Here is a 27,199-nt window from a genome sequence, read left to right on the forward strand (position 1 = left end):
ATGGATCGAGGCTGGAACCACCAGGGATGGAGACACCGGAGCTGGAGCGAACGGGAATAAATCTGGGAAAAATCCAGGAAAAATCTAGGAAAAATCTGGGATAAATCTGGGATAAATCTGAGATAAATCTGGGATAAATCTGGGAATAAATTTGGGATAAATCTGAGATAAATCTGGGATAAATCTGGGATAAATTTGGAATAAATCTGGGAATAAATCTGGGATAAATCTGGGAATAAATTTGGGATAAATCTGGGATAAATCTGGGAATACATTTGGGATAAATCTGGGATAAATCTGGGATAAATCTGGGAAAAATCCAGGAAAAATCTGGGATAAATCTGGGATAAATCTGGGAATACATTTGGGATAAATCTGGGAATAAATTTGGGATAAATCTGGGGATAAATTTGGGATAGATCTGGGAATAAATTTGGGATAAATCTGAGATAAATCTGGGATAAATCTGAGATAACTCTGGGATAAATCTGGGATAAATTTGGGATAAATCTGGGAATACATTTGGGATAAATCTGAGATAAATCTGGGATAAATCTGGGGATAAATTTGGGATAAATCTGGGGATAAATTTGGGATAAATCTGGGAATAAATATAGGATAAATTTGAGATAAATCTGGGATAAATCAGGGCTGGAAGGAGCCGAGAACAGCGAGGAGTTTCCCGGAGCCTCCAGCGAGGGGCGGGCGGGGACAGAGCCGGGGGAGGGGGTGGGCAGGGGGGGACAGGGGAGGGAGGGAGGGGACACCGAGGGGACACCGAGGGGACACCGAGGGGACACCGAGGGGACACCGGGACAGCCCAGGGGACACCAGGACAGCCACAGCCACAAGTGAAACCCCTGAGCATCTCCCAGAGCCGGGACCCCCCAATGGGCCCGTAGGGAACAGGGGGACCCTCCCCTTCCCCACTTCAGGGAGGGAAAAACAGGAAAAAAAAAATAAAAAAATAAGAAAAATCCCAGAAAAAAAACCCGGAGCAGCAAAAAAAGAGGCGGCGGCGGCGGCCGGAGATGGATTTTCCTCGGAGCTGCGTCTTCTTCTTCTTCATCTTCTTCATTCTCTTCTTCATCCTCACCCAGGGCAGCGTGGGGAGGATGGTGAGAGCTGGGGACAGCTGGGGACAACTGGGGACATCAATGGGGATATTGGGGGGACATTGGGGGGACATTGGGGACATTGGGGGGACATTGGGGGGACATTGGGGGGACATTGGGGGACATTGGGGGACATTGGGGGGACATTGGGGGGACATTGGGGGGACATTGGGGGGACAATTGGGGGGACAATTGGGGATATTTGGGGACATCAATGGGGACATTTGGGGACAATGGGGGGAGTGCTCAGATGGGGAGGGCACCCCTGGGTGCCCCTGGGTGTCCCTGGGCTCAGCTGGGTGTCCCCAGCTCCAGGTAAGGGGTACAGCACCCCTGGGTGCCCCCCGGATTTACCCGGGTGTCCCCAATCCTGGGAGATGAGGCTGCAGCACCCCTGGGTGTCCCTGGGCTCAGCTGGGAGTCCCAATCCTGGGTGATGGAGTTGCAGCACCCCTGGGTGTCCCCCTGGACTTATCTGGGTGCCCCCAGCCCCTGGTGATGGGACTACAGCACCCCTGGGTGTCCCCAGGCTCGGGTGAATGGGTGCAGCACCCCTGGGTGCTCCCGGTCTCAGCTGGGTGTCCCAAGCCCTGGTTGAAAGGGGTGCAGCACCCCTGGGTGTCCCCAACCCCTGGTAATGGGGTGCAGCACCCCTGGGTGTCCCTGGGCTCAGCTGAGTCCCCCTAGACCCGAGTAAGGGGTTGCAGCACCCCTGGGTGCCCCCAGCCCCTCCTGGATGTGCCGGTTTGGGGAGCGGAGCTGGAGAAGCCTCTGCCCGAGGGGAAATAGAGAATTAAAGGGAAAAACAAATAGAAAATAGAAGGGAAATACAAATAGAATAAAGGGGAAACATGAAACAGAATAAAGGGGAAATAAAGTGGAAACACAAACAGAAACTAAAACGGGAATACAAATAGAATGAAGGGGAAATCCAGGACAAAATAAAGGGGAATAAAGGGAAAATACAAACTGAAATAAAAGGGAAACACAAACAGAAAATAAATGGGAAACACAAACAGAATAAAGGGGAAATACAAAACCAAACAGAGGATAAAGGGGGAAATACAAACAGAATAAAGGGGAAATAAAGAGGAAATACAGAATAAAGGGGAAATGGGGGAGGTGACCCTGGGGCAGGGGCAGGGGTGACCCCAGGACAGGGGTGACATCAGGGAAGGGTCAGGGGTGACATTGAGGACTCCCCCTCCCCTCCCCAGGCCTTCTCCTCTTGGGACCACCCCAACCCAGGAGACCCCGACCCCACCAAACCCCACGGGACCAACCCGGGACAGAACCTGCTGCAGCTCCTGAGCCCAAACCCCCTCAGGAACCCAAACCCAAACCCAAACCCAAACCCTTCACCCCAACAGAACCTCCCAGGACCCATCAGAACCTCCCGAGAACCTCGAGCAGCTCCAGAGAACCTCGAGGATGAAAAGACCAACCCAAGACCAAAACTGCAGCAGCTCCTGACCCCAAACTCAAACCCAAACCCTCCACCCCAACAGAACCTCCCAGGACCCATCAGAACCTCCCAAGAACCTCCACCATCTCCACACAACCAAGAAAATGAAAAAACCAACCCAGGACCAAAACTGCAGCAGCTCCTGACCCCAAAACTCCTCAGGAACCCAAACCCAAACCCTCCACCCCATCAGAACCTCCCAGGACCCATCAGAACCTCCCGAGAACTTCGACCATCTCCACAGAACCTCGAAAACGCAAAAACGCAACAACAACGACGAGACCCCGTAACGACGCCGACCAAAAGACAGAAACTCTTGGGTTGGGGAGATTTTTATTCCAACATCAAGACGGTGAAGCTGAACCTGCTGATCACGGGCAAAGTGGTGGATCACGGCAACGGCACCGTCAGCGTTTTCTTCCAGCACAACTCCACCGGCCACGGCAACATCTCCGTCACTTTGGTGCCTCCGTCCAAAGCGTTGGGTTTCGACTCGGAGCAGCAAATCTTCATCGAGGCCAAAGAATCCAAAGTGTTCAACTGCAGGGTGGAGTCGGAGCAGGTGGCCCGGGCCAGGAAAACGTCTCTGTGCACTTTCGATCCGGCCAAGACGTGTTTGCAGGAGCACACGCAGAGCAGGGCGGCCTGGAGGTGCTCCAGGCCCTTCAGGGCTGTCTGTGTTTATATCGCCTTCTACAGCAGCGATTATCGCCTGGTGCAAAAGGCCTGTCCGGATTACAGCGAGGGCAGAGGGGTCCCGCGGGCCTATTCGCCCTCGGGGTGAGGGGTTTGGGGTTGTCGGGATCCCTGTTCACCCTTGGGATGATGGTTTTGGGGTTGTTGGGATTCCTGTTCCCCCTTGGAGTGATGGTTCTCAGATTGTTGGGGTTCCTCCTCCTCCTCCTCGGGGTGATGGTTCTGGGATTGCTGGAGTTCCTATTTACCCTTGGGGTGATGGCCCTGGGATTTTTCCCTCTCGGGGTGATGGTCCTGGAATTCCTGGAGTTCCTCCTCTTCAGGGTGATGGTTCTGGGGTTCCTGGAGTTCCTCCCTCTCGGGGTGATGGTTTTGGGATTTCTCCCCCTTGGGGTGATGGTCCTGGGATTCCTGAAATTCCTATTTCCCCTCGGGGTGATGGTTCTGGAATTCTCGGGGTGATGGTTTTGGGATTGCCGGATTTCTTCCCCCTCGGGGTGATGGTCCTGGAGTTCCTGGGATTCCTCCTCCTCGGAGTGATGGTTCTGGGATTTCTCCACCTCGACGTGATGGTTCTGGAATTCCTGGAGTTCCTATTCCCCTTTGGGGTGATGGTTCTGGGATTCCTGAAATTCCTATTCCTCCTCGGGGTGATGGTCCTGGAATTCTCGGGGTGATGGTTTTGGGATTGCCGGATTTCTTCCCTCTCGGGGTGATGGTTTTGGGATTCCTGTAGTTCCTGCTCCTCTGCAGGGTGATGGTTCTGGAGTTCCTGGAATTCCTATTCCCCCCTCGGGGTGATGGCTTTGGGATTCCTCCCCTCGGAGTGATGGTTCTGGGATTCTTCCCCCTTGGGGTGATGGTTCTGGGATTGCCGGAGTTCCTATTCCCCCTTGGGGTGATGGTCCTGGAATTCTTGGGGTGATGGTTCTGGGATTGCTGGGATTCCTCCCCCTTGGAGTGATGGTCCTGGAATTCCTGGAGTTCCTCCTCCTTGGGGTGATGGTTTTGGGATTCCTGGGTTTCTTCCCCCTTGGGGTGATGGTTCTGAGATTCCTGGGATTCCTATTCCCCCCTCGGGGTGATGGTTTTGGGATACCCGGGATTGGGGTGATGGTTCTGGAATTTCTGGGATTCTTCCCTCTCGGGGTGATGGTTTTGGGATTCCCAGAATTTCTCCCTCTCGGGGTGATGGTCCTGGAATTCCTGGGTTTCTCCCTCTTGGGGTGATGGTCCTGGAATTGCTGGTTTTATTTTTATTTTTCCTTGTTTTTATTATTATTTTTTCCCCATTTTTTATTTTCCCCCATTTTTTATTTTTCCCCATTTTTATTTTCTCCCTATTTTTGCTTTCATTTTTTCCCTGATTTTTTTAATTTTTCCCCATTTTTGTTTTTATTTTTCCCTTGTTTTATTTTTATTTTTTCCCTGTTTTTGTTTTCGTTTTTTTCCCTGATTTTTTTATTTTCCCCCCTGTTTTTATTTTTATTTTTCCCCCGGTTTTTATTTTTATTTTTTCCCTCCAAGTTTCTTCTCCCTGTTGTTTTTTCCTGCCCCACTCTGGGAAATTTCTCCCCCCTTTTTTTTTTATTTTGGTGCCTCCACAGCTTTAAATTAAATTAAACAAAATTAAATTTATATTTTTCAATTAAATTTCAATCAAACGACGCCCTGGGATTCGGAAGTTGCCAAATTTTCTGGAATTGCAGCCAAAGGAGCCGAATGAGCAGCAGGTCAGGGAAGGACAAATAAACCTGACAAAACCTTCTCTAATTAAATGTTTTTGTGTTAAATTAAATTAAATCCTAAAAAAAAGTCATTGGGACACCAGGATGGAGATGAGGGGAAATGGAGGGAGAATTCCAGAGGAAAAAATCAGAGAAGGGGAGAAAGATTCAGGAATGGGGTAAAAAAAAATTAAATTAAATCAAAATTTGCTCTGTTCTCTTTCCTGGGAGAGTTCCCATGGCTGGGAAAATCCCTCAGGAAATACCTGGGACAAATCCTGGGATAAATCCAGGGATAAATCCAGGGACAAATCAAGGGAAAAACCAAGGAAAAATCGTGGGATAAATGCAGGGAAAAATCCAAGATAAACCCAAGGATAAACCCAGGGATAAATCCATGGAAAAATCCAGGGATAAATCCAGGGATAAATCCAGGATAAATCCAGGGATAAATCCAGGGAAAAATCCAGGGAAAAATCCAGGATAAACAGGGATAAATCCAGGGAAAAATCCAGGGAAAAATCCAGGATAAACAGGGATAAATCCAGGGAAAAAAATCCAGGGAAAAATCCAGGGACAGGGAGAAATGTCCAGGTTTGGATGCTCCGAGGGGCTGGAGCTGAGAGCAGGGACAGGGCAGAGATCCAGGGATCTGTTCCTGGGGGATTCAGGGATCCAGGGATCTGTTCCAGGGATCCAGGGAGTCCTGCCCGGGGAATCCAGGGATCAGGGATGGGGGATCAGGATTAGGGATCGGGATCAGGGATGAGGGATCAGAGATCAGAGATGGGGAATGAGGGATTTGGATCAGGGATGAGGAATGGGGATCATGGATCGGGGATCAGGGATTGGGATCAGGGTTAGGGATCAGGATCAGTGATTGGGGATCATGGATAAGGGATTTGGATCAGGATTAGGGATCGGGATCAGGGATAGGGATGAGGGATTGGGATCAGCATTTTGGGATATTCCCAGGAAGGCCAGGGATGGGATCCACCAACCCTCAGGGGTGGGAAAAAGAGGGAGAGAAACTCTCCTTCCTCCAGGGATGGAAAATCCAGGACTGGAGATCCCTGGGATCCATCCCCAGAGGATTCCCTGGGATCCATCCCTGGAGGATTCACTGTGATCCATCCCCTGCCCAGAGGATTCCCTGGGCTCCATCCTCAGAGGATTCCCTGGGATCCATCTGCAAGGAATTCCCTGGGATCCATCCCTAGAGGATCCTTTGGGATCCACACCCAGAGGATTCCCTGGGATCCATCCCCAAGGAATTCCCTCAGATCCATCCCCAAAGGATTATCTGTGATCCATCCCCAATAATTCCCTGGGATCCATCCCCAGAGGGTTCCCTGAAATCCATCCCCAAGGGATTATCTGTGATCCATCCCAGAGGATTCTTTGGGATCCATCTGCAAGGAATTCCCTGGGATCCATCCCCAAGAATTCCCTGGGATCCATCCCCTGCCCAGAGGATTCCCTGGGATCCATCCCCAGAGGATTCTTTGGGATCCACCCCTAAAAGATTCCCTGGGATCCATCCCCTGCCCCAATGGTTCCCTGGGATCCATCCCCAAAGAATTCCCTGGGATCCATCCCCAGATGATTCCCTGGGCTCCATCCCCAAGGGATCCCCTGGGATCCACCCCTGGAGGATTTTTTGGGATCCAGCCCCTGCCCAGACCCCTCTGGAGCTGCTCCCATCCCTTTTCCAGGGGGGATTTTGGGACATTCCTGTCCCTTGTCCCTCCTCACCCGCACACAGTGAAGGGAAGGACTCAGGGCTGGAATTCTGCATTTAAAATTTAAATCATTTAAAATTTAAATAATTAAAAAACTCTGGGAATTTTGGCCTCAGCTGCGACCCAGGGCTGGAATTCCGCATTTAAAATTTAAAATTTAAATAATTTTAAAACTCTGGGAATTTTGGCCTCAGCTGCGACCCAGGGCTGGAATTCCGCATTTAAAATTTAAAATTTAAATAATTTTAAAACTCTGGGAATTTTGGCCTCACCTACGACCCAGGGCTGGAATTCCGCATTTAAAATTTAAATAATTTAAAATTTAAAATCTAAATAATTTTAAAACTCTGGGAATTTTGGCCTCAGCTGCGACCCAGGGCTGGAATTCCGCATTTAAAATTTAAATCATTTAAAATTTAAAACTTAAATCACATTAAAAAACTCTGCGAATTTTGGCCCCTCTGCAATTCCCCCCCCAAAAAAAACCCAAAAAAATCCCTCCCTGGATTCCAGAACCTGAAAAGACTTTAAAAACCAAACCAGAATATTTTTTTTTTTTTTTAAATAACGACAACGACGACAACAAGTTACAAAATAGGAATTATTTATATTTTTCCAAAAGAAAAAAAAAAAAAAAAAAAAAAAAAAAAAGAAAAAAACAAATAAAATAAAGAATTTCCCAGCTATTGAAACATCTCTGCTGTAAGAATTGACTAAAATAGAAAGGGACAAAAAAAAGGGGCCTGGCCCCAGATAAACCAGAGCAGGTTACAAAAAACAGTGTAAGAATCACAAGGAGCAACTCGGGGACGAGAAACAACAACATCAAAATTCATCCTGGGGGGGAAGAAAAGGGAATTTAGGGGAGGATTTTATTTTATTTATTTTATTTTATTAAAAAAATCAGAGGGTGTGGGGGAATAAAACAAGGATTGAGGGAAAAGCCCAGGATATTTTATATTTTCCCCATTTAAACAGAAAAAACCGTCGGGGTGTTTGCAGTCCTTTTTCTCTCTCTGTCTTGTGCTCCAAAAAAACTGAGATTTCGTACAAAAAAAAGAGAGTTTTGAACCTTCTTGTTGTTAATGTTGTTGTTTGCAGTGGACACACGACAAGTGCTTAAAAAATTCCAAAATTCATCTCCTTGGCCTCCAGGGGCAGCCGGGGTGGTGCTTTATTTTTATTTTTATTTTTATTTTTTGGGGGGGGACACGTCCGGCTCGGCCGCTTTGGGAACTTTTTTTCGGATTTTTTTTTGTTTTTTTAATTATTATTTTTTGCCATAAATAACTCGTGTGTGGAGTTTCCCCTTGGGGGATTATTTTTTTTTTTTTAAAAAAACACGACTTTTCTTCTTTTTATTCTTCTTCTTCGGGCGGGTGTTGGTTGGTGGAATTTTGTGCCTTTTTTTTTATTATTTTTTGGCTCCTTTCTCAAAAAGCCAGTGAAAAAAAAAACAACCCAAAGTCCTCTGGCTCAAAGGCATCAATCCCACATTTTTTTTCACTCACACTCACACACACATAAAGAGCCCTAAAAAGAGCTCAGGGTGCAAAAAATAGGAAAAAAACACATAAACAAACAAACAACAAAGGGAATTGCAGGAACATCCCCCCAAAAAAACCCCCACCCACCTTTTTTACCCCTTTTTTATTATTTTAATTTTTTTTTTTACCTTAGGACACAAAAAAATCTGGATTTTTCACACACTCACACACACATTCACACACATGGAGCAGCCTCATTATAATTATTTTTTTTGTTGTTGTTGTCCCCCCCCTTATTTTTTTTTTTTGTTTTTTTTTTTTTTTGTTTTTTTGTGTTGAACAAACAATCAAAAAGAGTCCGAAAAGCTCCGCAGGGTTCGGTTGGTCCCCCCTCCCCTCCCTTTGCCCCCCACAATCCCCCACGGTTGCTTTATCTCTTATCTCTTATCTCTCTTATCTCTCAACCAAGGGCGGGGCAGCAGCGGCAGCAGCGGGGCCGCTTCCAGAACCCCCAAAAAAACCAAAATTTCGGGTTGAAAGGGTCGGGTTGGGGTTTAGGATTGCTTGAGGCGCTTGCGGGGCGGGCCCAGGAAGGGGCACTGGGCAGAGGCCAGCGAGCGATAGGCCTCGGCCACCAGGTGAGGGTGCGACACCACCATGGACTTCCAGCCCGACGTCTCCATCACGTCCGACGCGTGGCTGGAAAAGGGATGGGAGAGGGGCTTAGAGGGGATTGGGGGAATGGGGGAATGGGGAATGGGGAATAGGGGATGGGGGAATGGGGATAATGGGGAATGGAGTAATGGGGAATAGGGATTGGGGGAATGAGGTAGAGATTGAGGGAATGGGGGATTGGGGATGGGGGTAATGAGGAATTGGGACTGGGGGAATGGGGATTGGGGGAATGGGGGAATGGGATAATCAGGAAGAGGCACTGGGATAATGGGGAATGGGGATTGGGGGAATGGAGATAATGGGGAATGGGGGATTGGGATAATGGGGATAATGGGGAATGGGGAATAGGGATTGAGGGAATGGGGGATTGGGGATGGGGGTAATGGGGAATAGGTTTTGGGGTAATGGGGAATAGGTTTTGGGGGAATGGGGTAATGGGGATTGGGATAATCAGGAAGAGGCACTGGGATAATGGGGATTGGGGATTAGGGGAATGGGATAATGGGGATAATGGGGAATGGGGTTGGGGAATGGGGATTGAGGGAATGGGGGTAATGAGGAATTGGGGCTGGGGGAATGGGGAATGGGGTAATGGGGATTGGGGTTGGGGGAATGGGGAATAGGGATTGGGGGAATGGAGAATAGGGATTGGGGATGGGGGTAATGAGGAATTGGGGCTGGGGGAATGGGGATTGGGGGACTGGGGTAATGGGGAATGGGGATAATGGGGATTGGGGATTGGGGTTGGGGGAATGGGGAATAGGGATTGGGGGATGGGGGATTGGGGATAATGGGGAATAGGGACTGGGTTAAGGATTGGGATAATTGGGAATAGGAGCTAGGATGGGGATTGTATAATGGGGAATGGGATTGGGGGAATGGGGATAATGGGGAATGGGGTAATGGGGAATGGGGGATTGGGGGAATGGGGAACAGGAGACCGGGGGAATGGAGATTGGGATAGGAGGATTGGGGGAATGGAGACTGGGGGAATGGGGGTAATGGGGAATAGGGACTGGGGGAATGGGGATTGGGGGAATGGGGATTGGGGTTGGGGGAATGGGGAACAGGGGCTGGGATAGGGCCTGGGGTAATGGGGAATAGGGAATGGGGGAATGGGGAATAGGGACTGGGATTAGGGTAATTGGGAATAGGGACTGGGTTAGGGATTGGGATAATCAGGAATAGGGACTGGGGTAATGGGGAATGGGAAAAAGGGAGAAAAGGGAAGGTTCTGCCCACCCTGGGCAATCAATGACTCACTAATTAATGAAGTCCACGGCCTGTGTTTTGAGCTGGTCAGCGCTGTGCAGGTCAGCCAGGATCAGGATCTCTGCAGCGTTATCCACAGACAGGTTACTGCAGAGAGCATCCTCACACATCACCTTCAGCCTCTCCAGGGCGTACTGGGGATAAAAATATGGAATTTTATATCTGAAATTATCCCCAGGGCATCCTCACACATCACCTTCAGCCTCTCCAGGGCGTACTGGGGATAAAAACACTGAATTAAACCCAAAATTACAGCCCAAGTTACCCCAGGGCATCCTCACACATCACCTTCAGCCTCTCCAGGGCGTACTGGGGGCAAAAATATGGAATTTTATATCTAAAACTACCCCAGGGCATCCTCACACATCACCTTCAGCCTCTCCAGGGATAAAAATATGGAATTTTACACCCAAAATTATCCCCTGGAAATCCTCACCCATCACCTTCAGCCTCTCCAGGGCGTACTGGGGATAAAAACACTGAATTAAACCTGAAATTACACCCAAAATTATCCCAGGGAATTCCTGCAGAACCCCAGGGAATTCCAGCTGAGAGCTCCAGAGAATTCCAGGTGGAATTCCAGCTGAGCCCCATGGAATTCCTGCAGAACCCCAGGGAATTCCAGCTGGAATTCCTGCAGAGCTCCAGGGAATTCCAGTTGAGACCTCCAGGAGTTTGGAAAAACATGGAAAAAACCCATCCCTGTGTCCACTCAGGAATTCTCTCCTCAGCCCAGCCTGGATCAGGCTCAATGGGCTCTCCTGGGAGAAAAATAAATCCTTCCAAAATAAATCCTTAAAAATGAGCAGCAGAGCAAACAAAAATAATAATAATAAAAAAAAATTCCTGTTGGTTTGATGGGAAGATTTGCAGAAAAGTCCAATGGAAGCTTCAAAAATGTTTTAGATTGAGGAGTGGAGGAGAGAAATTTTCAGGTGTGAAGCTCCAGGTGTGCCCAATTCTGAAGAATTCCAATTCCAATTCAAATTCTGAGGGATTTCCCCATCCCAGGGCTATGGGAAGGAAATCCTGTGGAAATTCTCAGCTCCCTAAAATCCCAAATTTACCTTGTCAGCAGCTGCCAGCAGGTCATCAGCCATTTTGTCCAGGTTTGGGGCTTTCCCAGTGTAAATAAAACACATCATCTCCTTAAAAACCTCGGGCTCCACGTCGTTGATCTCCACACGGTTCTGGCAGGGGGAAAAAAAATGAGGTTTTTGGGGTCTGAAAAAGGGGATTTCTCTGCATCAAAATACCTCACAGGTGTCATGGGGAAATGGGGTGAGAGGAGACGGAATTGGGGAAAAATGAGGGGAAAAAGGAGAGGGGAAAAGAGGGAGGGGAAAAAGAGGGAAGAAAGAGGAAAAAAGAGGGAAAAGGAAGTGGAAATGAGGGAGGAAAAGGAGAGGGAAAAGAGGGGAAAGAGAGGGAAGTGAGGGGAAAGTGAGGGGGAAGTGAGGGGGAAGTGAAGAGGGAAAAGGAAGGGGGAAAAGGAAGGGGGAAAAGGAAGGGGGAAAAAGGAAGGGAGGAAAAGCAAATGAGAGGAGCAGACCCAGGTGCCAGGGGATCACCTGGGCAGGAATACCCCCCTGGGCAGGAATATCCCCCCCCCGGGCAGGAATACCCCCCCCTGGGCAGGAATATCCCCCCTGGGCAGGAATATCCCCCCCCCCCGGGCAGGAATATCCCCCCGGGAGGGAATATCCCCCCTGGGCAGGAATATCCCCCCTGGGCAGGAATACCCCCCCTGGGCGGGAATATCCCCCCTGGGCGGGAATACCCCCCCTGGGCAGGAATATCCCCCCTGGGCAGGAATATCCCCCCTGGGCAGGAATATCCCCCCCTGGGCGGGAATATCCCCCCTGGGCAGGAATATCCCCCCTGGGCGGGAATATCCCCCCCTGGGCGGGAATATCCCCCCTGGGCAGGAATATCCCCCCTGGGCAGGAATATCCCCCCTGGGCAGGAATATCCCCCCTGGGCAGGAATATCCCCCCTGGGCAGGAATATCCCCCCTGGGCAGGAATACCCCCCTGGGCAGGAATACCCCCCCCTGGGCAGGAATACCCCCCCTGGGCTCTCACCTTTTTGCTCTCCTCCATCTCGTGCTCGAACATGGCGCTGAAGACGGGCGAGCGCGCTGGGAGGGAATTGGGGATTTTGGGATTTGGGGGTTTTGGATCTGCTGGGAAGGGCTGGCAGCAGCTCCTGCCAGTGGGAATGGCATTCCCAGAGAAGCTCTCCCTGCTCCCTCCATCCCAAACCAAACCATTTCCCCCCCTTCCCTCCCTCCCAAACCATTGCCTGCACATCTCCATCTCCATCCCATTTCCTCCACTCCAAAACAAACCATTTCTTCCATCCCAAACCATTTCCTGCCATTCCCTCCAACCCAAACCCTTCCCTGCCATTTCCTCCATCCCAAATCCTTCCCTTCATCCCAAACCACTCTCCCTGTCCCAAACCATTCCCCTCATCCCAAACCAAACCATTCCCCCCATCCCAAACCATTCCCTCTATCCCAAACCATTCCCTCTATCCCAAACTATTCCCTCCCATTCCCCCATCCCAAACCAAACCCTTCCCTTCATCCCAAACCACTTTCCCTGTCCCAAACTGTTCTCTCCATCCCAAACCAAACCACACCACTCCTTCCATCCCAGACCATTCTCTCCATGTCCCCCATTCCCTCCATCCCAAACCATTCCCTGCCATTCCCCTCATCCCAAAACAAACCACTCCCTCCATCCCAAACCATTTTTTCCATCCCAAACCAATCAATTTCTTCCATCCCAAACCATTCCCCCCATCCCAGACCATTCCCCTCACCCCAAACGACTCTCCCTCCACCCCAAACCCTTCCCAGCCATCCCCCCAGCCCCACAGCCCTGTCCCCACCTGCCAGGATGGCCTTGTGTCCCTTGAACTCCTGCCCAGCCACGCAGAGGCAGCAGTCGGTGAAGCGCGAGTTCTCCCAGAGCCCGCCCAGCTCGTCAGCCAGGCGGCACTCGGGCACCTTCACCATGTTCATGGTGTTCTGCCCCGAGATGTTCACCGAGTCCTGCACCACGCTCACCTGGGCATGGGGGGGAAAAAGGGTGGGCTCTGGGTGATGGAGGGGGTGCTGCTGCCAGGGCAGGGTGTGGGGGAGAAGGGGGAACCCCACAAGTCTGGGCTCTGCTGTCAGGGCAAAACCTACAGTTCTGTTGTCAGGACAGTGTATGGGAGAGAAGGGGGAACCTAAAACCCCCAGCTCTGCTGCCAGGGTGACCCCACAGCTCTGCTGCCAGGGGAGGGTGTGATGGAGAAGGGAGAACCCCACAAGTCTGGGCTCTGCTGCCAGGACAGACCCCACAGCCCCCGGTTCAGGCAATGAGGGGTTAAAAATGCCCCATTTCTAAAGGATCCTTTGCAGAGATCCCTGCACCAGGGATTTAAAATCCCAAACCCCACCAGCTTCATGCACCAGGAGGGTAAAACCACCCCATTTCTAAAGGATCCTTTACAGGGATCTCTGCACCAGGGAGCCCATCCCAAACCTCAAATCCCAAATCCCAAACCCCACCAGGTTCAGGCACTGGGGGTTAAAAATGCTCCACTTTTAAAGGGATCCCTTTACCAGGGATTCCACCCCAAACCCCAAATCCCAAACCCCAAATCCCAAACCCCAAACCCCACACTCCCAGCACATCCCTACAATCCACCACCAGGCTCCTGAAGGAACTGGAACCAGATTTTTTTTTTTTTTTTTTTGCTCTTCCCTGATTTTTTCCAGCCACCACACCTGACCCAGTTTCTCCTTCCATCCCCTGTGTGACAAAAGCTCCCCAAATCAATAATGCAAGGAGCCAGGGGAAGTGAGGGATGCACAGAGCTCTGCACAGACCCCACAGGGGCAGGTCTGACCCCTCAGTGCCCTCCTGCTGCATTTGGAGAGACAAATGTTCCCAAATCACAATTAAACCCCACTAAACACAGCCTGGGTTGTGGCAGAGCCATACAGGGAGGGCTGGAGGAGGCAAATTCCCAAATTTCTGCCCCAAAAGTGAGGGATCTTCCCCCCAGAGGGGCCTCGTGGTGAAATCATAGAGGTCAATTAGAAAAAGTCGTTTTTAAAGGATTAATTGTTGTAATTAGGGGTGATGGAGGGGACTGGAAGGGGAGAGGAAGGAGAGAAGGAGAAAAGGAGAAGGAGAAGAAAAGGAGAAGGAAAAAAGAGGAGAAGAAAAGGAGAAAAGGAGGAGAAAAGGGAGGTAAAGGAGAAGGAAAGGAGAAGGAGAAAAGGAGAAGAGAAGAAAAGGAAAAGGAAAAGAAGAGGGAGAAGAGGAGAAGAGAAGAAAAGGAGAAGAAAAAGGAGAAGGAGAAAAGGGGAAGAAAAGGAGAATGAAAAGGAGAAGGAAAAGGAAAAAGAAAATAAAAGGAGAAGGAGATGGAAAAGGAGATGGAAAAGGAGATGGAAAAGGAGATGGAAAAGGAGATGGAAAAGGAGATGGAAAAGGAGATGGAAAAGGAGAAGGAAAAGGAGAAGGAAAAGGAGAAGAAAAGGAGAAGAAAAGGAGAAGAAAAGGAGAAGAAAAGGAGAAGAAAAGGAGAAGAAAAGGAGAAGAAAAGGAGAAGAAAAGGAGGAGAAAAGAAGAGGAGAAGGAGAAGGAGAAGAGAAGGAGAAGGAAAAGGAGAAGGAAAAGAGGAGAAGAAAAGGAGAAGAAGAAAAGGAGAAGAGAAGGAGAAGGAGAGGGAGAAAAGGAGAAGAGGAGAAGAAGAAAAGGAGAAGGAGAAAAAGGGAAGAAAAGGAGAAGAAGAAAAGGAAAAGAAAAGGAAAAGAAAAGAAGAAGAAGAAAAGGAGAAGAAAAGGAAAAGGAGAAAACGAGAAGGAAAAGGAGAAGGAGAAAAAGAAAAAGAGAAGAAGAAAAGAAAAGAAAAAAGGAAAAGAGAATGAAAAGAAAAAGAGAAGGAAAAGAAAAAGAGAACGAAAAGGAAAGGAAAGGACCCCAGCCCCGGGTGCAGAGCCAGGCAGGGATTTGTGGATTTATTTCTGCCATCCCAGACTCTCCTTTCTCCTCCCATTTTGTGCTCCCTCCATCCCCAGGAATTTCAGCTGCTGATTAAACACCCTCGAGATGTTTGTTCATTTAAAAACCTGCCTGATTGTGATGGCCAAAAACCCTCAGAAAAAAAACACCCCCCCAAAAAAAAAAAACACAACAAAACAAACCCCCCAGCTGTCAAAAAGACTTTGAAAATAATTTCTTTTATACCTGAAAGAAAACACAGCAAAAAGAAAAAGACTCCCAGAAAAAAAAATAAAAATAGTGCAAGGAGAGGACAACTTGTTCTCCTCTCTTCTGGCAAAAAAAAATTTAAAAAAATCAGCTCCAGGAGGGGGTTTGGAGTTAAAAAGACAAAGGGAAAGAGGCAGAAGAAGCTCTGAAAACACTAAATTAGAGTTTCTATTTTGCTCATTAAGGTTTTTTTTGAGGTTTTTTTTTTTTTTTTTTAACTTCTAAATCTCTGGGTTTGGAAATAAGTGGCTGCAGCTTTGCCCTGGAATAGCACAAGTGAAATAATAATAATAATGATGTAGGAAAAAACACAAACAGCAATGGGCAGAAAATGGTGATTAGTGTAAAATCTCCCCATTTTTTCTTCTTTGCTGGAGGAAATAAAGAGGAGAAAGGCAAGTTCCCAGTGCTGTGATCACCCCAAAATTCAGCAGCACAAAGAGAGGGATGGGAACACCAAAATTGTGGGAAATTGTAACAGATCCTGCCCAGTTCCCATCATTATTCCAGGGAAAAGCTAAGCAGGAAGGAAAAAAAAGGCAAAGGGATAATTCAGGGAGAGGAAAAAAGGAACAGGAGCACAAAGAGAGGGATGGGAACTCCAAAACTCTGGGAAATTATAACAAATCCTGCCCTGTTCCTATCACTATTCCAGGGAAAAGCTGAGCAGGAAGGAAAAAAAAGGCAGAGAGGAAAAGGCACAGGTCCCAAAATTCAGCAGCACAAAGAGAGGGATGGGAACACCAAAACTCTGGGAAATTATAACAAATCCTGCCCAGTTCCCATCATCATTCCAGGGAAAAGCTGAGCAGGAAGGAAAAAAGGCAAAGGGATAATTCAGGGAGGGGAAAAAAGGCACAGGAGCACAAAGAGAGGGATGGGAACAACAAAACTCTGGGAAATGATCATCAATCCTGCCCAGTTCCCATCTCAGGGGATGCCTGGAGCTGTTTGGAGCTGCCTGGAGCTGTGAGGGGCTACCTGGGGCTCTGTGGGGCTGTTTAGGATTGTGTGGGGCAGTGTGGGGCTCTGTGGGGCCATGTGGGGCTGTCTGGGGATTTTTGGGGCTATTGGGGGGCTGCCTGGGACTCTCTGGGGCTCTGTGGGGTTCTGTGGGGCTGTTTGGGGCTGTGAGGACTCTGTGGGGTCGTTTGGGGCTGTGTGAAGCTCTGTGGGGCTACCTGGGGCTCTGTGGGGCTGTTTAGGATTGTGTGAATCTCTGTTGAGGCTGTTTGGGGCTGCCTGGGGCTGTGAAGAGCCATGTGAGGCTCTGTGGGGCTGTTTGGGGCTCTGTGGGGTCGTGTGGGGATATTTGGGGTTCTGTGGGGCTGTTTGGGGCTGTGAGGGGCTCTGTGGGGTCGTGTGGGGATATTTGGGGTTCTGTGGGGCTGTTTGGGGCTGTGAGGGGCTCTGTAGGGCTCTCTGGGGCTGTTTGGGGCTCTGAGGGGCTCTGTGGGACCATTTGGGGCTGTGAGAGTCTGTGCGGGGGTTCTGTGGGGCTGTGAGGGACTGTGTGAGTCTCTGTGGGGTTTTGTAGGGCTCTGTGAGTCTCTGTGGGGCTGTTTGGGGCTGTGAGGGGGCTCTGAGGGGTTGTTTGGGGCTCTGTGGGGCAGTTTGGGGCTCTGTAGGGCTGCGAGGGGCTCTGTAGGGCTGTGAGGGGCTCTGTAGGGCTGTGAGGGGCTCTGTGGGGCTCTGTGGGGCTCTGCAGGGCAGTTTGGGGCTCTGTGGTGCTCTGTGGGGCTCTGTAGGGCTGCAAGGGGCTCTGTAGGGCTGTGAGGGGCTCTGTGGGGCTCTGTGAGGCAGTTTGGGGCTCTGTGGGCAGTTTGGGGCTCTGTGTGTCTGTGGTCCGGGCTCACCTCACAGAACAGGGTCAGTTTATCGTCGGGCAGGAGCCCGTTGGCCTCGTCCAGCAGGAAATCCCTCCTGATGAACTTCTTGAAGCCCCAGTCCTTGCCTTGCACAAAGCGATAGGCGCGCTGGCTCTCTGCGGGGCGGGACAGACCGGGGTTAACAGGGATAGACTGGGATAGACCAGGATTAACCGGGACAGGACAGCCCAGACCAGACCTGGGATAGACTGGGCTTAACCAGGACAGGCTGGGCTTAACCCGGGACAGGACAGACCAGACCAAACCCAGGACAGGCTGGGCTTAACCTGGGACAGGACAACCCAGACCAGACCCAGGACAGACCGGGTTAACCCAGGACAGGACAGCTCAGCCCAGACCCAGGATAGGCCAGGCTTAACCCAGGACAGGCCAGCCCAACCCAGGACAGCACGGGCCAGACCCAGGATAGGCCAGGCTTAACCCAGGACACGACAGGCCAGACCAAACCTGGGACAGGCTGGGCTTAGCATGGGACAGCACGGGCCAGACCCAGGACAGCATGGCCCAGACCAGACCCAGGACAGGCCAGGCTTAACCCAGGACAAGACAGCCCAACCCAGGACAGCACGGGCCAGACCTGGGACAGCTCAGCCCAAACCCAGGACTGCTCACCCAGGAAGGTTTCACTCACCCCAGGAGGGGGTTTATCCATCCTCAGGAAGGGTTTCACCCACCCACAGGGGTCTCACTCACCCCAGGAAGGGTTTTACCCACCCACAGGAGGGGTTTATCCACCTCTAGGAAGAGTGTTACCCACCCAGAGAGGTCTCACTTACCCCTGAGGGGTTTCACTCACACAAAGAGGGGTCTCACTCATCCCAGGAAGGGTTTCACCCACCCAGAAAGTGTTTTTCTCCCCCAGAAAAAGGGTCTCCTTCACCCCAGAGGTGTCTCACTCACCCTAGAAAGGGTCTCCTCCACCCCAAAGGATTTCCCTCACCCCAGAGAGTTTCTCTCACACTAGAGGGGCCTCACTCACCCCAGAAAGGGTTTCCCTCACCCCAGAAAGGGTTTCCCCCAGCCCAGAGGGGTCTTACTCACCCCAGAAAAGTCTCACTCACCCCAGAAATGGTTTCTCTCACCCCAAAAAGGGTCTCCCCAGCCCAGAAAGGGTTTCCCTCCCCCAGAAAGGGTTTCCCTCCCCCAGAAAGTGTTCTTCTCCCCCAGAAGGGTCTCCCCCAGCCCAGAAAGGGCCCCACTCACCCATGGCCTTGGTCTCCTCCCCTTTGGCGTTGAGGATGGAGAACTTGAACTTGGCCCTGACCTCGCTCTTGGGGCAGCTCACCAGCAGCAGGTACAGGGACAGGTAATCCTTGCTCTCCTCGTCCAGCCCCTTGGGTTCACACGTAAACACCTGCAAAAAATGGGAATTTGGGGGTTCTGGATGCTCAGGGGGGGCTGGAAAGGGATTTGTGCAGGAAATAGAGGGTGAAAATAAGCCCTGAGCAACAGGGGGGAAGAGCTGAACCTTCACTCGGAGGAAAAAAACACTCAGGGATTCTGGGGAGCCCAAAAAATCCTCCTGTGTGAAGGAAAGGGAAAGGGGAAAGGAAAGAGGGAAAAGGAAAGGAAAGGAAAGGAAAGGAAAGGAAAGGAAAGGAAAGGAAAGGAAAGGAAAGGAAAGGAAAGGAAAGGAAAGGAAAGGAAAGGAAAGGAAAGGAAAGGAAAGGAAAGGAAAGGAAAGGAAAGGAAAGGAAAGGAAAGGAAAGGAAAGGAAAGGAAAGGAAAGGAAAGGAAAGGAAAGGAAAGGAAAGGAAAGGAAAGGAAAGGAAAGGAAGGAAAGGAAAGGAAAGGAAAGGAAAGGAAAGGAAAGGAAAGGAAAGGAAAGGAAAGGAAAGGAAAAGGAAAGGAAAGGAAAGGAAAGGAAAGGAAAGGAAAGGAAAGGAAAGGAAAAGGAAAGGAAAGGAAAGGAAAGGAAAGGAAAAGGAAAGGAAAGGAAAGGAAAGGGAAAGGAAAGGAAAGGAAAGGAAGAAAGGAAAAGGAAAGGAAAGGAAAGGAAAGGAAAGGAAAGGAAAGGAAGGAAAGGAAAGGAAAGGAAAGGAAAGGAAAGGAAAAGGAAAAGGAAAGGAAAGGAAAGGAAAGGAAAAGGAAAGGAAAGGAAAGAAAGGAAAGGAAAGGAAAGGAAAGGAAAGGAAAGGAAAGGAAAGGAAAGGAAAGGAAAGGAAAGAGAAAGGAAAGCCAAAAAATCCCCCAGGGAAAGGGGTTGGGATGGGTGAGAAACCCCAAATCCTTCACAAAAAGGGGAAGAAAATAAATCAAATGGAGGGAATGGGTTTGGAGGAAATGTAGAGAAAATTTAAAAATTTCACAGGAGGAAAGTGGTGCAAGGAAAAAGGGATTTTTTTGAAAGATGGTGGTTCTTAATATAAAAAAAAATAATAAAAAATCAGGGTTAAAAGGGAAAAAACTCCTCCTGTGTGAAGAAAAGGCAGGAAGAGGCTCCTCCACGACCCCAAAGCTGACCCAGAATTGAGCAAGAACAAAAAGCAGAGGGATAATGAAGAGCTGCAGATGTTCCAGGGGGGACAGAAAAGGGACAAAGGTGACAAGGAACAAAGGCAGGAGAAGGGAAAACACAGATCTGCACCCAAAGGAGAGACTGGGATGGTATCCCAGGGATACTGAGCTGCCAGGGGGGGTTCCTGGTATTTGGAGTGGGGAAAAGGGAAAAAAAAAGGGATTTTTGAAGGATATCGGGATGAAAAAGCAGCACTTGGAGTGTTTTCCCATCATTTGTGCTGGAAAAAAAAGAGAAAAAAGGCAAAGAAAGGGAAAAAAAAGAAAGGGAAAAGAAAAGGGAAAAGAAAAGGGAAAAGAAAAGGGAAAAGAAAAGGGAAAGAGAGAAAAAAGGAAAAAAAGGGGAAAAAAGGAAGAAAAGGAAAAAAAAAGGAAAAAAAGGAAAAAAAGAAAAAAGGAAAAAAAGGGAAAAAAAGGGGAAAAAAAGGGAATTCTGAAGCACATTCTGAAGAGGGGGATTCAAAGCAGGGAAAAAAAATCACTTTAAAATCTCAGGAATTGGGAGGGTGAAACGGGCTGAGCAGCCTTGACTTGCTCTGGAGGTGAACATTGGTTTGTGGGCAAGAAATGCTGAGGAATTGGGGGTTTATGTGTAGGATAAAGATGAATTTTCATGGATTTTCATGGATTTTCATGGATTTTTCCTTTTCTCAGCCCCTCAAAACCCCAGGTGGGATAAACCCCTCTCACCACTTGAGTTTGTCAGAGGTTTGTGTGCAAGAAATGCTGAAGTATTTGGGTTTCATGTGCAGGATAATGATAAAATTTCATGGATTTTTTATCCATTTTCATGGATTTTCCTTTTCCCAGCCCCTCAAAGCCCTCTCACCACTTGAGTTTGTCGTTGGCTCCCGAGGAGAAGGTGGAGCTCTTGATGACCTCCCCCATCTCCTCCCGGCAGAAGCTGAAGTTGTTGATGGTCCACATGTAGGAGAACTTCACCACCTTGATCTGCACGGGGGGAAAAAAGGGGGTTTGGGGTCACCCTGATCATCCCAGGGGGAGAAATGGCACCCCCAGAGGGAGAAATGTCACCCCAGAGGGAGAAATGTCACCCCAAAGGGAGAAATGTCACCCCAAAGGGAGAAATGGCACCCCCAGAGGGAGAAATGTCACCCCAGGGGGAGAAATGTCACCCCTAAAGGGAGAAATGTCACCCCAGAGGGACAAATGTCCCCTCAAAGGACTGGGCAGTGTCCTGGGGACTGACCCCAGCAGTGTCCAGTGTCCAGGACTGACCCCAGCAGTGTCCAGAGAACTGACCCCAGCAGTGTCCAGAGAACTGACCCCAGCAGTGTCCAGGACTGACCCCCAGGCCTGGGCAGTGTCCAGTGTCCAGAGGACTGACCCCAGCAGTGTCCAGTGTCCAGAGGACTGACCCCAGCAGTGTCCAGTGCCCAGGACTGACCCCAGCAGTGTCCAGAGAACTGACCCCAGCAGTGTCCAGAGGACTGACCCCAGCAGTGTCCAGAGCCCAGGACTGCCCCCAGCAGTGTCCAGTGTCCAGAACTGACCCCCAGGACAGTGTCCAGAGCCCAGCACTGACCTGTGTGTAGCACCAGAACCCCCAGGGCAGTGTCCAGTGTCCAGAACTGACCCCAGGGCAGTGTCCAGTGCCCAGAACTGACCCCCAGGGCAGTGTCCAGTGTCCAGAGCCCAGCACTGACCTGTGTGTAGCACCAGCTCTCGGCCACGGGCCCACTGGACATCTCAGCCGGAGGGGGGGGACTCGGCACCCTGGACATCGCCAGCTTGGGGCAGGGCAGGGACAGGGACAGGACTGCGAGCTGCTGCACCTGGGGACAAAAAACACCAAAATTATCAGCCAGGTAATGGAAATGGAGCTGGACTTCACCTGGGGACAGAGAGAGAAAACATCAAAATTATCAGGAAGGATGGAAATGGAGCTCAGCTACACCTGGGAAGAGAGAGAAATCATCAAAATTATCAGGCAGAATGGAAATGGAGCTGAATTTCATCTGGGGACAGAGAGAGAACACCAAAATCAACAACTAGAAATGGAAATGGAGCTGAATTTCACCTGGGGAGAGATAGAAAACACCAAAATCAACAACCAGATAATGGAAATGGAGCTGGACTTCACCTGGGGACAGAGAGAAAAATCATCAAAATCAAAAAATGGAGCTGAGCTGTACCTGGGGAGAGAGACAGAACACCAAAATCATCAGGCAGAATGGAAACAGAGCTGAATTTCACCTGGGGACAGAGAGAAATCATCAAAATCAACAACCAGCACAGAAATGGAAGCTGAACTTCACTTGGGGAAGAGAGAAAAATCAACAAAATCAACAAATGGAGCTGAACTTCACTTGAGGAGAGATAGAAAACACCAAAATCAACAACCAGAATGGAAATGGAGCTGAGCTGTACCTGGGGAGAGACAGAAATCATCCAAATCAACAACCAGCATAGAAATGGAGCTGAGCTGTACCTGGGAGAGAGAGAAAACACCAAAATTATCAGGCAGGATGGAAATGGAGCTGAACTTCACCTGGGGAGAGACAGAAATCACTAAAATCAACAGCCAGAATGAAAATGGAGCTGAACTTCACCTGGGGACAGAGAGAAAACACCAAAATCAACAACCAGCACAGAAATTGAAGCTGAACTTCACCCTGGGAGAAAGAGAAATCATCCAAATCAACAACCAGCATGGAAATGGAGCTGAACTTCACCTGGGGAGAGAGAGAAAACACCAAAATCAAGAACCATCATGGAAATGGAGCTGAACTTCACCTGGAGGAGAGAGAGAAATCATCAAAATCAACAAATGGAGCTGAACTTCACCTGGGGAGAGACAGAAACCAGGAGAAGCATCAGGCAGCACAGAGATGGGGAGCTGGGCTCTACCTGGGGGACAGAAACCACAGAAACCAACAGGCAGCAGGGAAATGGGAGCTCAGCTGCACTTTGGGGCACAAAAACCATCAGAATTGAGGATAAACCCAACCAGATCCAGGGGGTCCATCTCCCAGAACTCAGATCTCCCTCTAAAACACCTTCAGGAAAAGTTTTATTGAAATTTTGAATATAAAACACCCCAAAAAAATCCCAGGATTGAGAGATTTGGCAGAAGAAGCTTCTGCTCAGAGGTTTTATCTCCCAGAACTCAAATTTCCCTCTAAAACACCTTCAGGAAAAGTTTTATTGAAATTTTGAATATAAAACACCCCAAAAAAACCCTCAGGACTAAAGGAAGAACCTTCTGCTCAGGGGTTCCATCTCCCAGCACTCAGATCTCCCTCTAAACACCTTCAGGAAAGGGTTTTATTGAAATTTTGAATATAAAACACCCCAAAAAAATCCCAGGATTGAGGGATTTTGGAAGAAGAACCTTCTGCTCAGGGGTTCCATCTCCCAGAACTCAGATTTCCCTCTAAACACTTTCAGGAAAAGGTTTTATTAAAATTTTGAATATAAAACACCCCCCAAAAAACTCCAGGACTGAGGGATTTTGGCAGAAGAAGCTTCTGCTCAGGGGTTCCATCTCCCAACACACAAATTTCCCTCTAAACACCTTCAGGAAAAGGTTTTATTGAAATTTTGAATATAAAACACCCCAAAAAAATCCCAGGATTGAGAGATTTGGCAGAAAAAAGAACCTTCTGCTGTGGGTTTTGTGTCCTGCAGGAACCAGGGAGGGATTTTTTGGGATTCCACGCTGAGCAACAAGATGGTCAGGGATGGAAAAAGCTCCAGCAGGAGGGAGGGAATAAATAAAAAACCTGAGGAAAGTGGATTTTGTTGTTGAAATTTGTAGTGAATTTTTGGTAATTTAATTTTTAACTGGTAATTAATTTTTAATTTTTGCTCGTTGCTACACAAGGTATTCTTATCTTTGAAAATGCAGCTTTTGTTTAAGAATTAATTAATTTGGGATTATCCCAAATTCCCAGGAGCACCAAACCCCACAGGATGTCCCCAAAAAAATCCCAGAGGGAACAGGAACACTCCAAGCTCCAAACCTGAAGGGAGAACACTCAGGATTGGGATAATCCCAAATTCCCAGGAGCACCAAACCCCACAGGATGTCCCCAAAAAACATCCCAGAGGGAACAGGAACACTCCAAGCCCCAAACCTGAAGGGAGAACACTCAGGATTGGGATAATCCTGAATTCCCAAGAGCAGAAAACCCCACAGGATGTCCCAAAAAACATCCCAGAGGGAACAGGAACAATCTCAGCCCCAAACCTGGAAGGGAGAACACTCAGGATTGGGATTATCCTGAATTCCCAAGAGCAGAAAACCCCAAAGGGAAACTCCCAAAGGGAAACACCAAAATATACTGAAAAAAATCCCAAAAAAATCCCAGAGGGAACAGAAACACTCCCTGCTCCAAACCTGGAAGGGAGAACACTCAGGATTGGGATAATCCTGAATTCCCAAGAGCAGAAAATCCCAAAGGGAAACTCCCAAAGGGAAACTCCAGGATGTGCTGAAAAAATCCCAAAAACATCCCAGAGGGAACAGGAACAATCTCAGCTCCAAACCTGAAGGGAGAACATTCAGGATTGGGATAATCCTGAATTCTCAAGAGCAGAAAACCCCAAAGGGAAACTCCCAAAGGACCTGCCAATGTCCCAAAAACATCCCAGAGGGAACAGGAGCAATCTCAGCCCCAAACCTGGCAGGGAGAACACTCAGGATTGGGATAATCCTGAATTCCCAAGAGCAGAAAATCCCACAGGATGTCCCAAAAAACATCCCCAAGGGAACAGGGGCAATCTCAGCCCCAAACCTGGCAGGGAGAACACTCAGGATTGGGATTATCCCAAATTCCCAAGAGCAGAAAATCCCAAAGGGAAACTCCCAAAGGGAAACACCAAAATATACTGAAAAAAATCCCAAAAAAATCCCCCAGAGAACAGGAACAATCTCAGCTCCAAACCTGAAGGGAGAACACTCAGGATTGGGATTATCCCGAATTCCCAAGAGCAGAAAACCCCAAAGGGAAACTCCCAAAGGACCTGCCAATGTCCCAAAAACATCCCAGAGGGAACAGGAGCAATCTCAGCTCCAAACCTGGCAGGGAGAACACTCAGGATTGGGATAATCCTGAATTCTCAAGAGCAGAAAACCCCACAGGATGCCCCAAAAACATCCCAGAGGGAACAGGAACAATCTCATCCCTCAGTCCTGCCCAGGACAGGCCGAGCTGAGCTCAGTTTAATTGAGTTTGAGGTTTATCAGGGATCTGGGCAGCCTCGGAGCCTCCTCCAAGGAAAGGAGAAGGAAATTGGAGTAAAACACAAGAAACAATGAAGTTTTTAAAAGGTTTAAATGTGGGTTGGGCTGGCAGTGATGGCTTTGCTTTAATCCCCATCATTGGTCTGTGTTTGTGCCCAAAGCACTGAGATTTTGGGGTGAAAAAGGGGAGTTTTGTAACTTCAGTGAATGAGATTTTGGGGTGAAAAAGGGGAGTTTTGTAACTTCACTCCAGTGAATGAGATTTTGGGGTGAAAAAGGGGAATTTTTAAACTTCATTCCAGTGTATGAGGCTGTGAAATGTAAAAGCAATTTCCATTTGATGGGCACAGCTCAGTGTCACTGTCCCCACTGTCACAGGGTGACACCCTCAGCTCAAACTCAAACAGAACAAAGTAAACCAAAAAAAGGAAAAAAAAAAATAAATAAACCATAAATCCCATCTGCTTTTTCTTCAGGTCACAACAAAACGAGGGGAAAAATGACACCAAATCGTTGTGGGGAAAATGTCACTGAGAGAGGGAAATCAAGTGGATGTTTTGCTGAAATAATTTGGGAGTTTTGTTTTCTAAAGGATAAATAAGTGTCGTTCTTCAAACTCTCACAACAAGGCACCACTTAAAACTCCGAAGGCGAAGTGAAAAAAATAAATAAATAATAATAATAAAAAAAAAAAATAAACGAGCGAAAAGTGTTTCTTTTTCCTTTCCAGCAGGACGATGCTCTGGAGCCCAGAACACAAACACAGCAGCGCTGATTTGGAGAGAGCTGAGCTCCTCCTGCTCCTCCGAGAAACTCCTGTCAGGGCCGGGCGCTTCCATATCTCTTTTGTATTTTCCCTCGGGAATGCGGGCGATGCTGGGCAGCAGCTCCCCGGGAAAGAAAGGGAATTATTTCCCTTTTCCACACCGCAGGATGATGCACCATTTCCTCCAGAACAGCACCACAGGCCCCGAGTGTGGCTGTGGGAGCAGCAGCCGCGATTGCCGGGGCTTTTATTCCTATGGAGCACAACTTCTCTCCTGTTTCTTGCCCTGATGTCCCGGCCAGGCCACAGGAGCTGTCACCCCTGGGCTCCTGCTGTTGGCACTCCGGCCTCTCCCCTTCCTGCCGCTTGTGTTCCCTTCTCCCGGCTCCAGGCACAGCACGGCCCTTCTCTCCCAGCCAGGCGAGCTCAAATAATCCCCTCTCCAGCTTCTTTAACAACTTTTTTCCTCGTTTCCCCTCCCTCCACACCAAGGCCGGTCCCTCAGGCCCTGCGCTGCTCTCCCCCCCCTTCCCTTCCCCTCACAACTCCTTCCCCTCCGCTCTCACCTCGCGGCCCGAGGAGCGGCCCCGCCGGCGGTGCGGCGCTGCAGGGGAGGCCGGAGGGAGGGCGGGGAGCTCTGCCCGGGCAAGGTGCGGTGTGTGGGGAACGGCGCCCGGAGCCCGCAGCCCCCTCAGGAGACCACCAGCGGTTCGGGATCACTATTTGGCAGCATGTCCTCCCGGCCCGGTCTCCGCCGAGCGCGACCCGGGGATCACTATTGCGCAGGTGCCCGCAGCAGCTCAGCGCGCATGCGCGCGGTGCCGGGGATGGGGGGGCGGGATATGGCGCTGCCCGGTGCTGTTTCCTCACGGCCGCGCATGCGCGCTGCGGGGCTGGCGCCGCCGGGCCACGCCCACCGCGCTTTATAACCGCGCGCCCGTCGCGCGAGACCATTTCCCCCTCAACTCCGTCCGGCTGCTGCGCATGCGTTCTCTAGGACGCCTCACTTTGTGGCAGCTCGCTTCCCTCCTGCGTTTTCACAGATAGATCACTTTGTGGCAGGCGTGCCCTAGCGGCTCTGCCCGTCCCGCCGCCCCGCTGATGGATCCTCGTCTTGAGTCGTGTCCTTTCGCTGTCCCCGTGTCTGCCATAGAGCCCTGCCCTGCACGGTCTCGTAGGCGGCACCGCCTTTCCCTCTGTGCATGGGGAGGTGTGCGGTTGTGTCATCGTGCTTTTCCTCACGGCTCCATGAGGGGACACCTGCCTGGGGGAATGGCGGGAACCATCTCCCCTCACGGCTCCATGAGGGAATGGAGAGAACCATCTCCCCTCACGGCTCCATGAGGGAATGGAGAGAACC

At 49.7% G+C, this 27,199-nt stretch overlaps 2 protein-coding genes across 2 annotated transcripts; one reads left to right on the forward strand and one right to left on the reverse strand.

Annotated features, from left to right (window-relative positions):
- Nucleotides 1–1,031: 1,031 nt before the first annotated feature.
- On the forward strand, nt 1,032–3,364 carry NXPH3 (neurexophilin 3; the record flags this gene model as incomplete). Its single annotated transcript, XM_083877832.1, has 2 exons — nt 1,032–1,118; nt 2,825–3,364. 2 exons carry the CDS (start codon nt 1,032–1,034, stop codon nt 3,362–3,364), a joined length of 627 nt encoding a protein of 208 aa, XP_083733958.1.
- A 4,467-nt stretch (nt 3,365–7,831) lies between these two features.
- Nucleotides 7,832–22,235, reverse strand: SPOP (speckle type BTB/POZ protein). The gene is given in 11 exon segments (XM_083877448.1): nt 7,832–8,931; nt 10,171–10,313; nt 11,247–11,369; nt 12,264–12,319; nt 13,078–13,255; nt 17,315–17,442; nt 18,551–18,682; nt 18,685–18,701; nt 20,694–20,815; nt 21,532–21,660; nt 22,021–22,235. Coding segments are annotated over 11 exon segments (1,203 nt in total). The 5' UTR covers nt 22,051–22,235; the 3' UTR covers nt 7,832–8,786.
- Nucleotides 22,236–27,199: the final 4,964 nt, after the last annotated feature.

The sequence above is a fragment of the Zosterops lateralis genome (genome assembly GCF_965231275.1).
Source record: "Zosterops lateralis genome assembly, chromosome: 24".
Taxonomy (NCBI): domain Eukaryota; kingdom Metazoa; phylum Chordata; class Aves; order Passeriformes; family Zosteropidae; genus Zosterops; species Zosterops lateralis.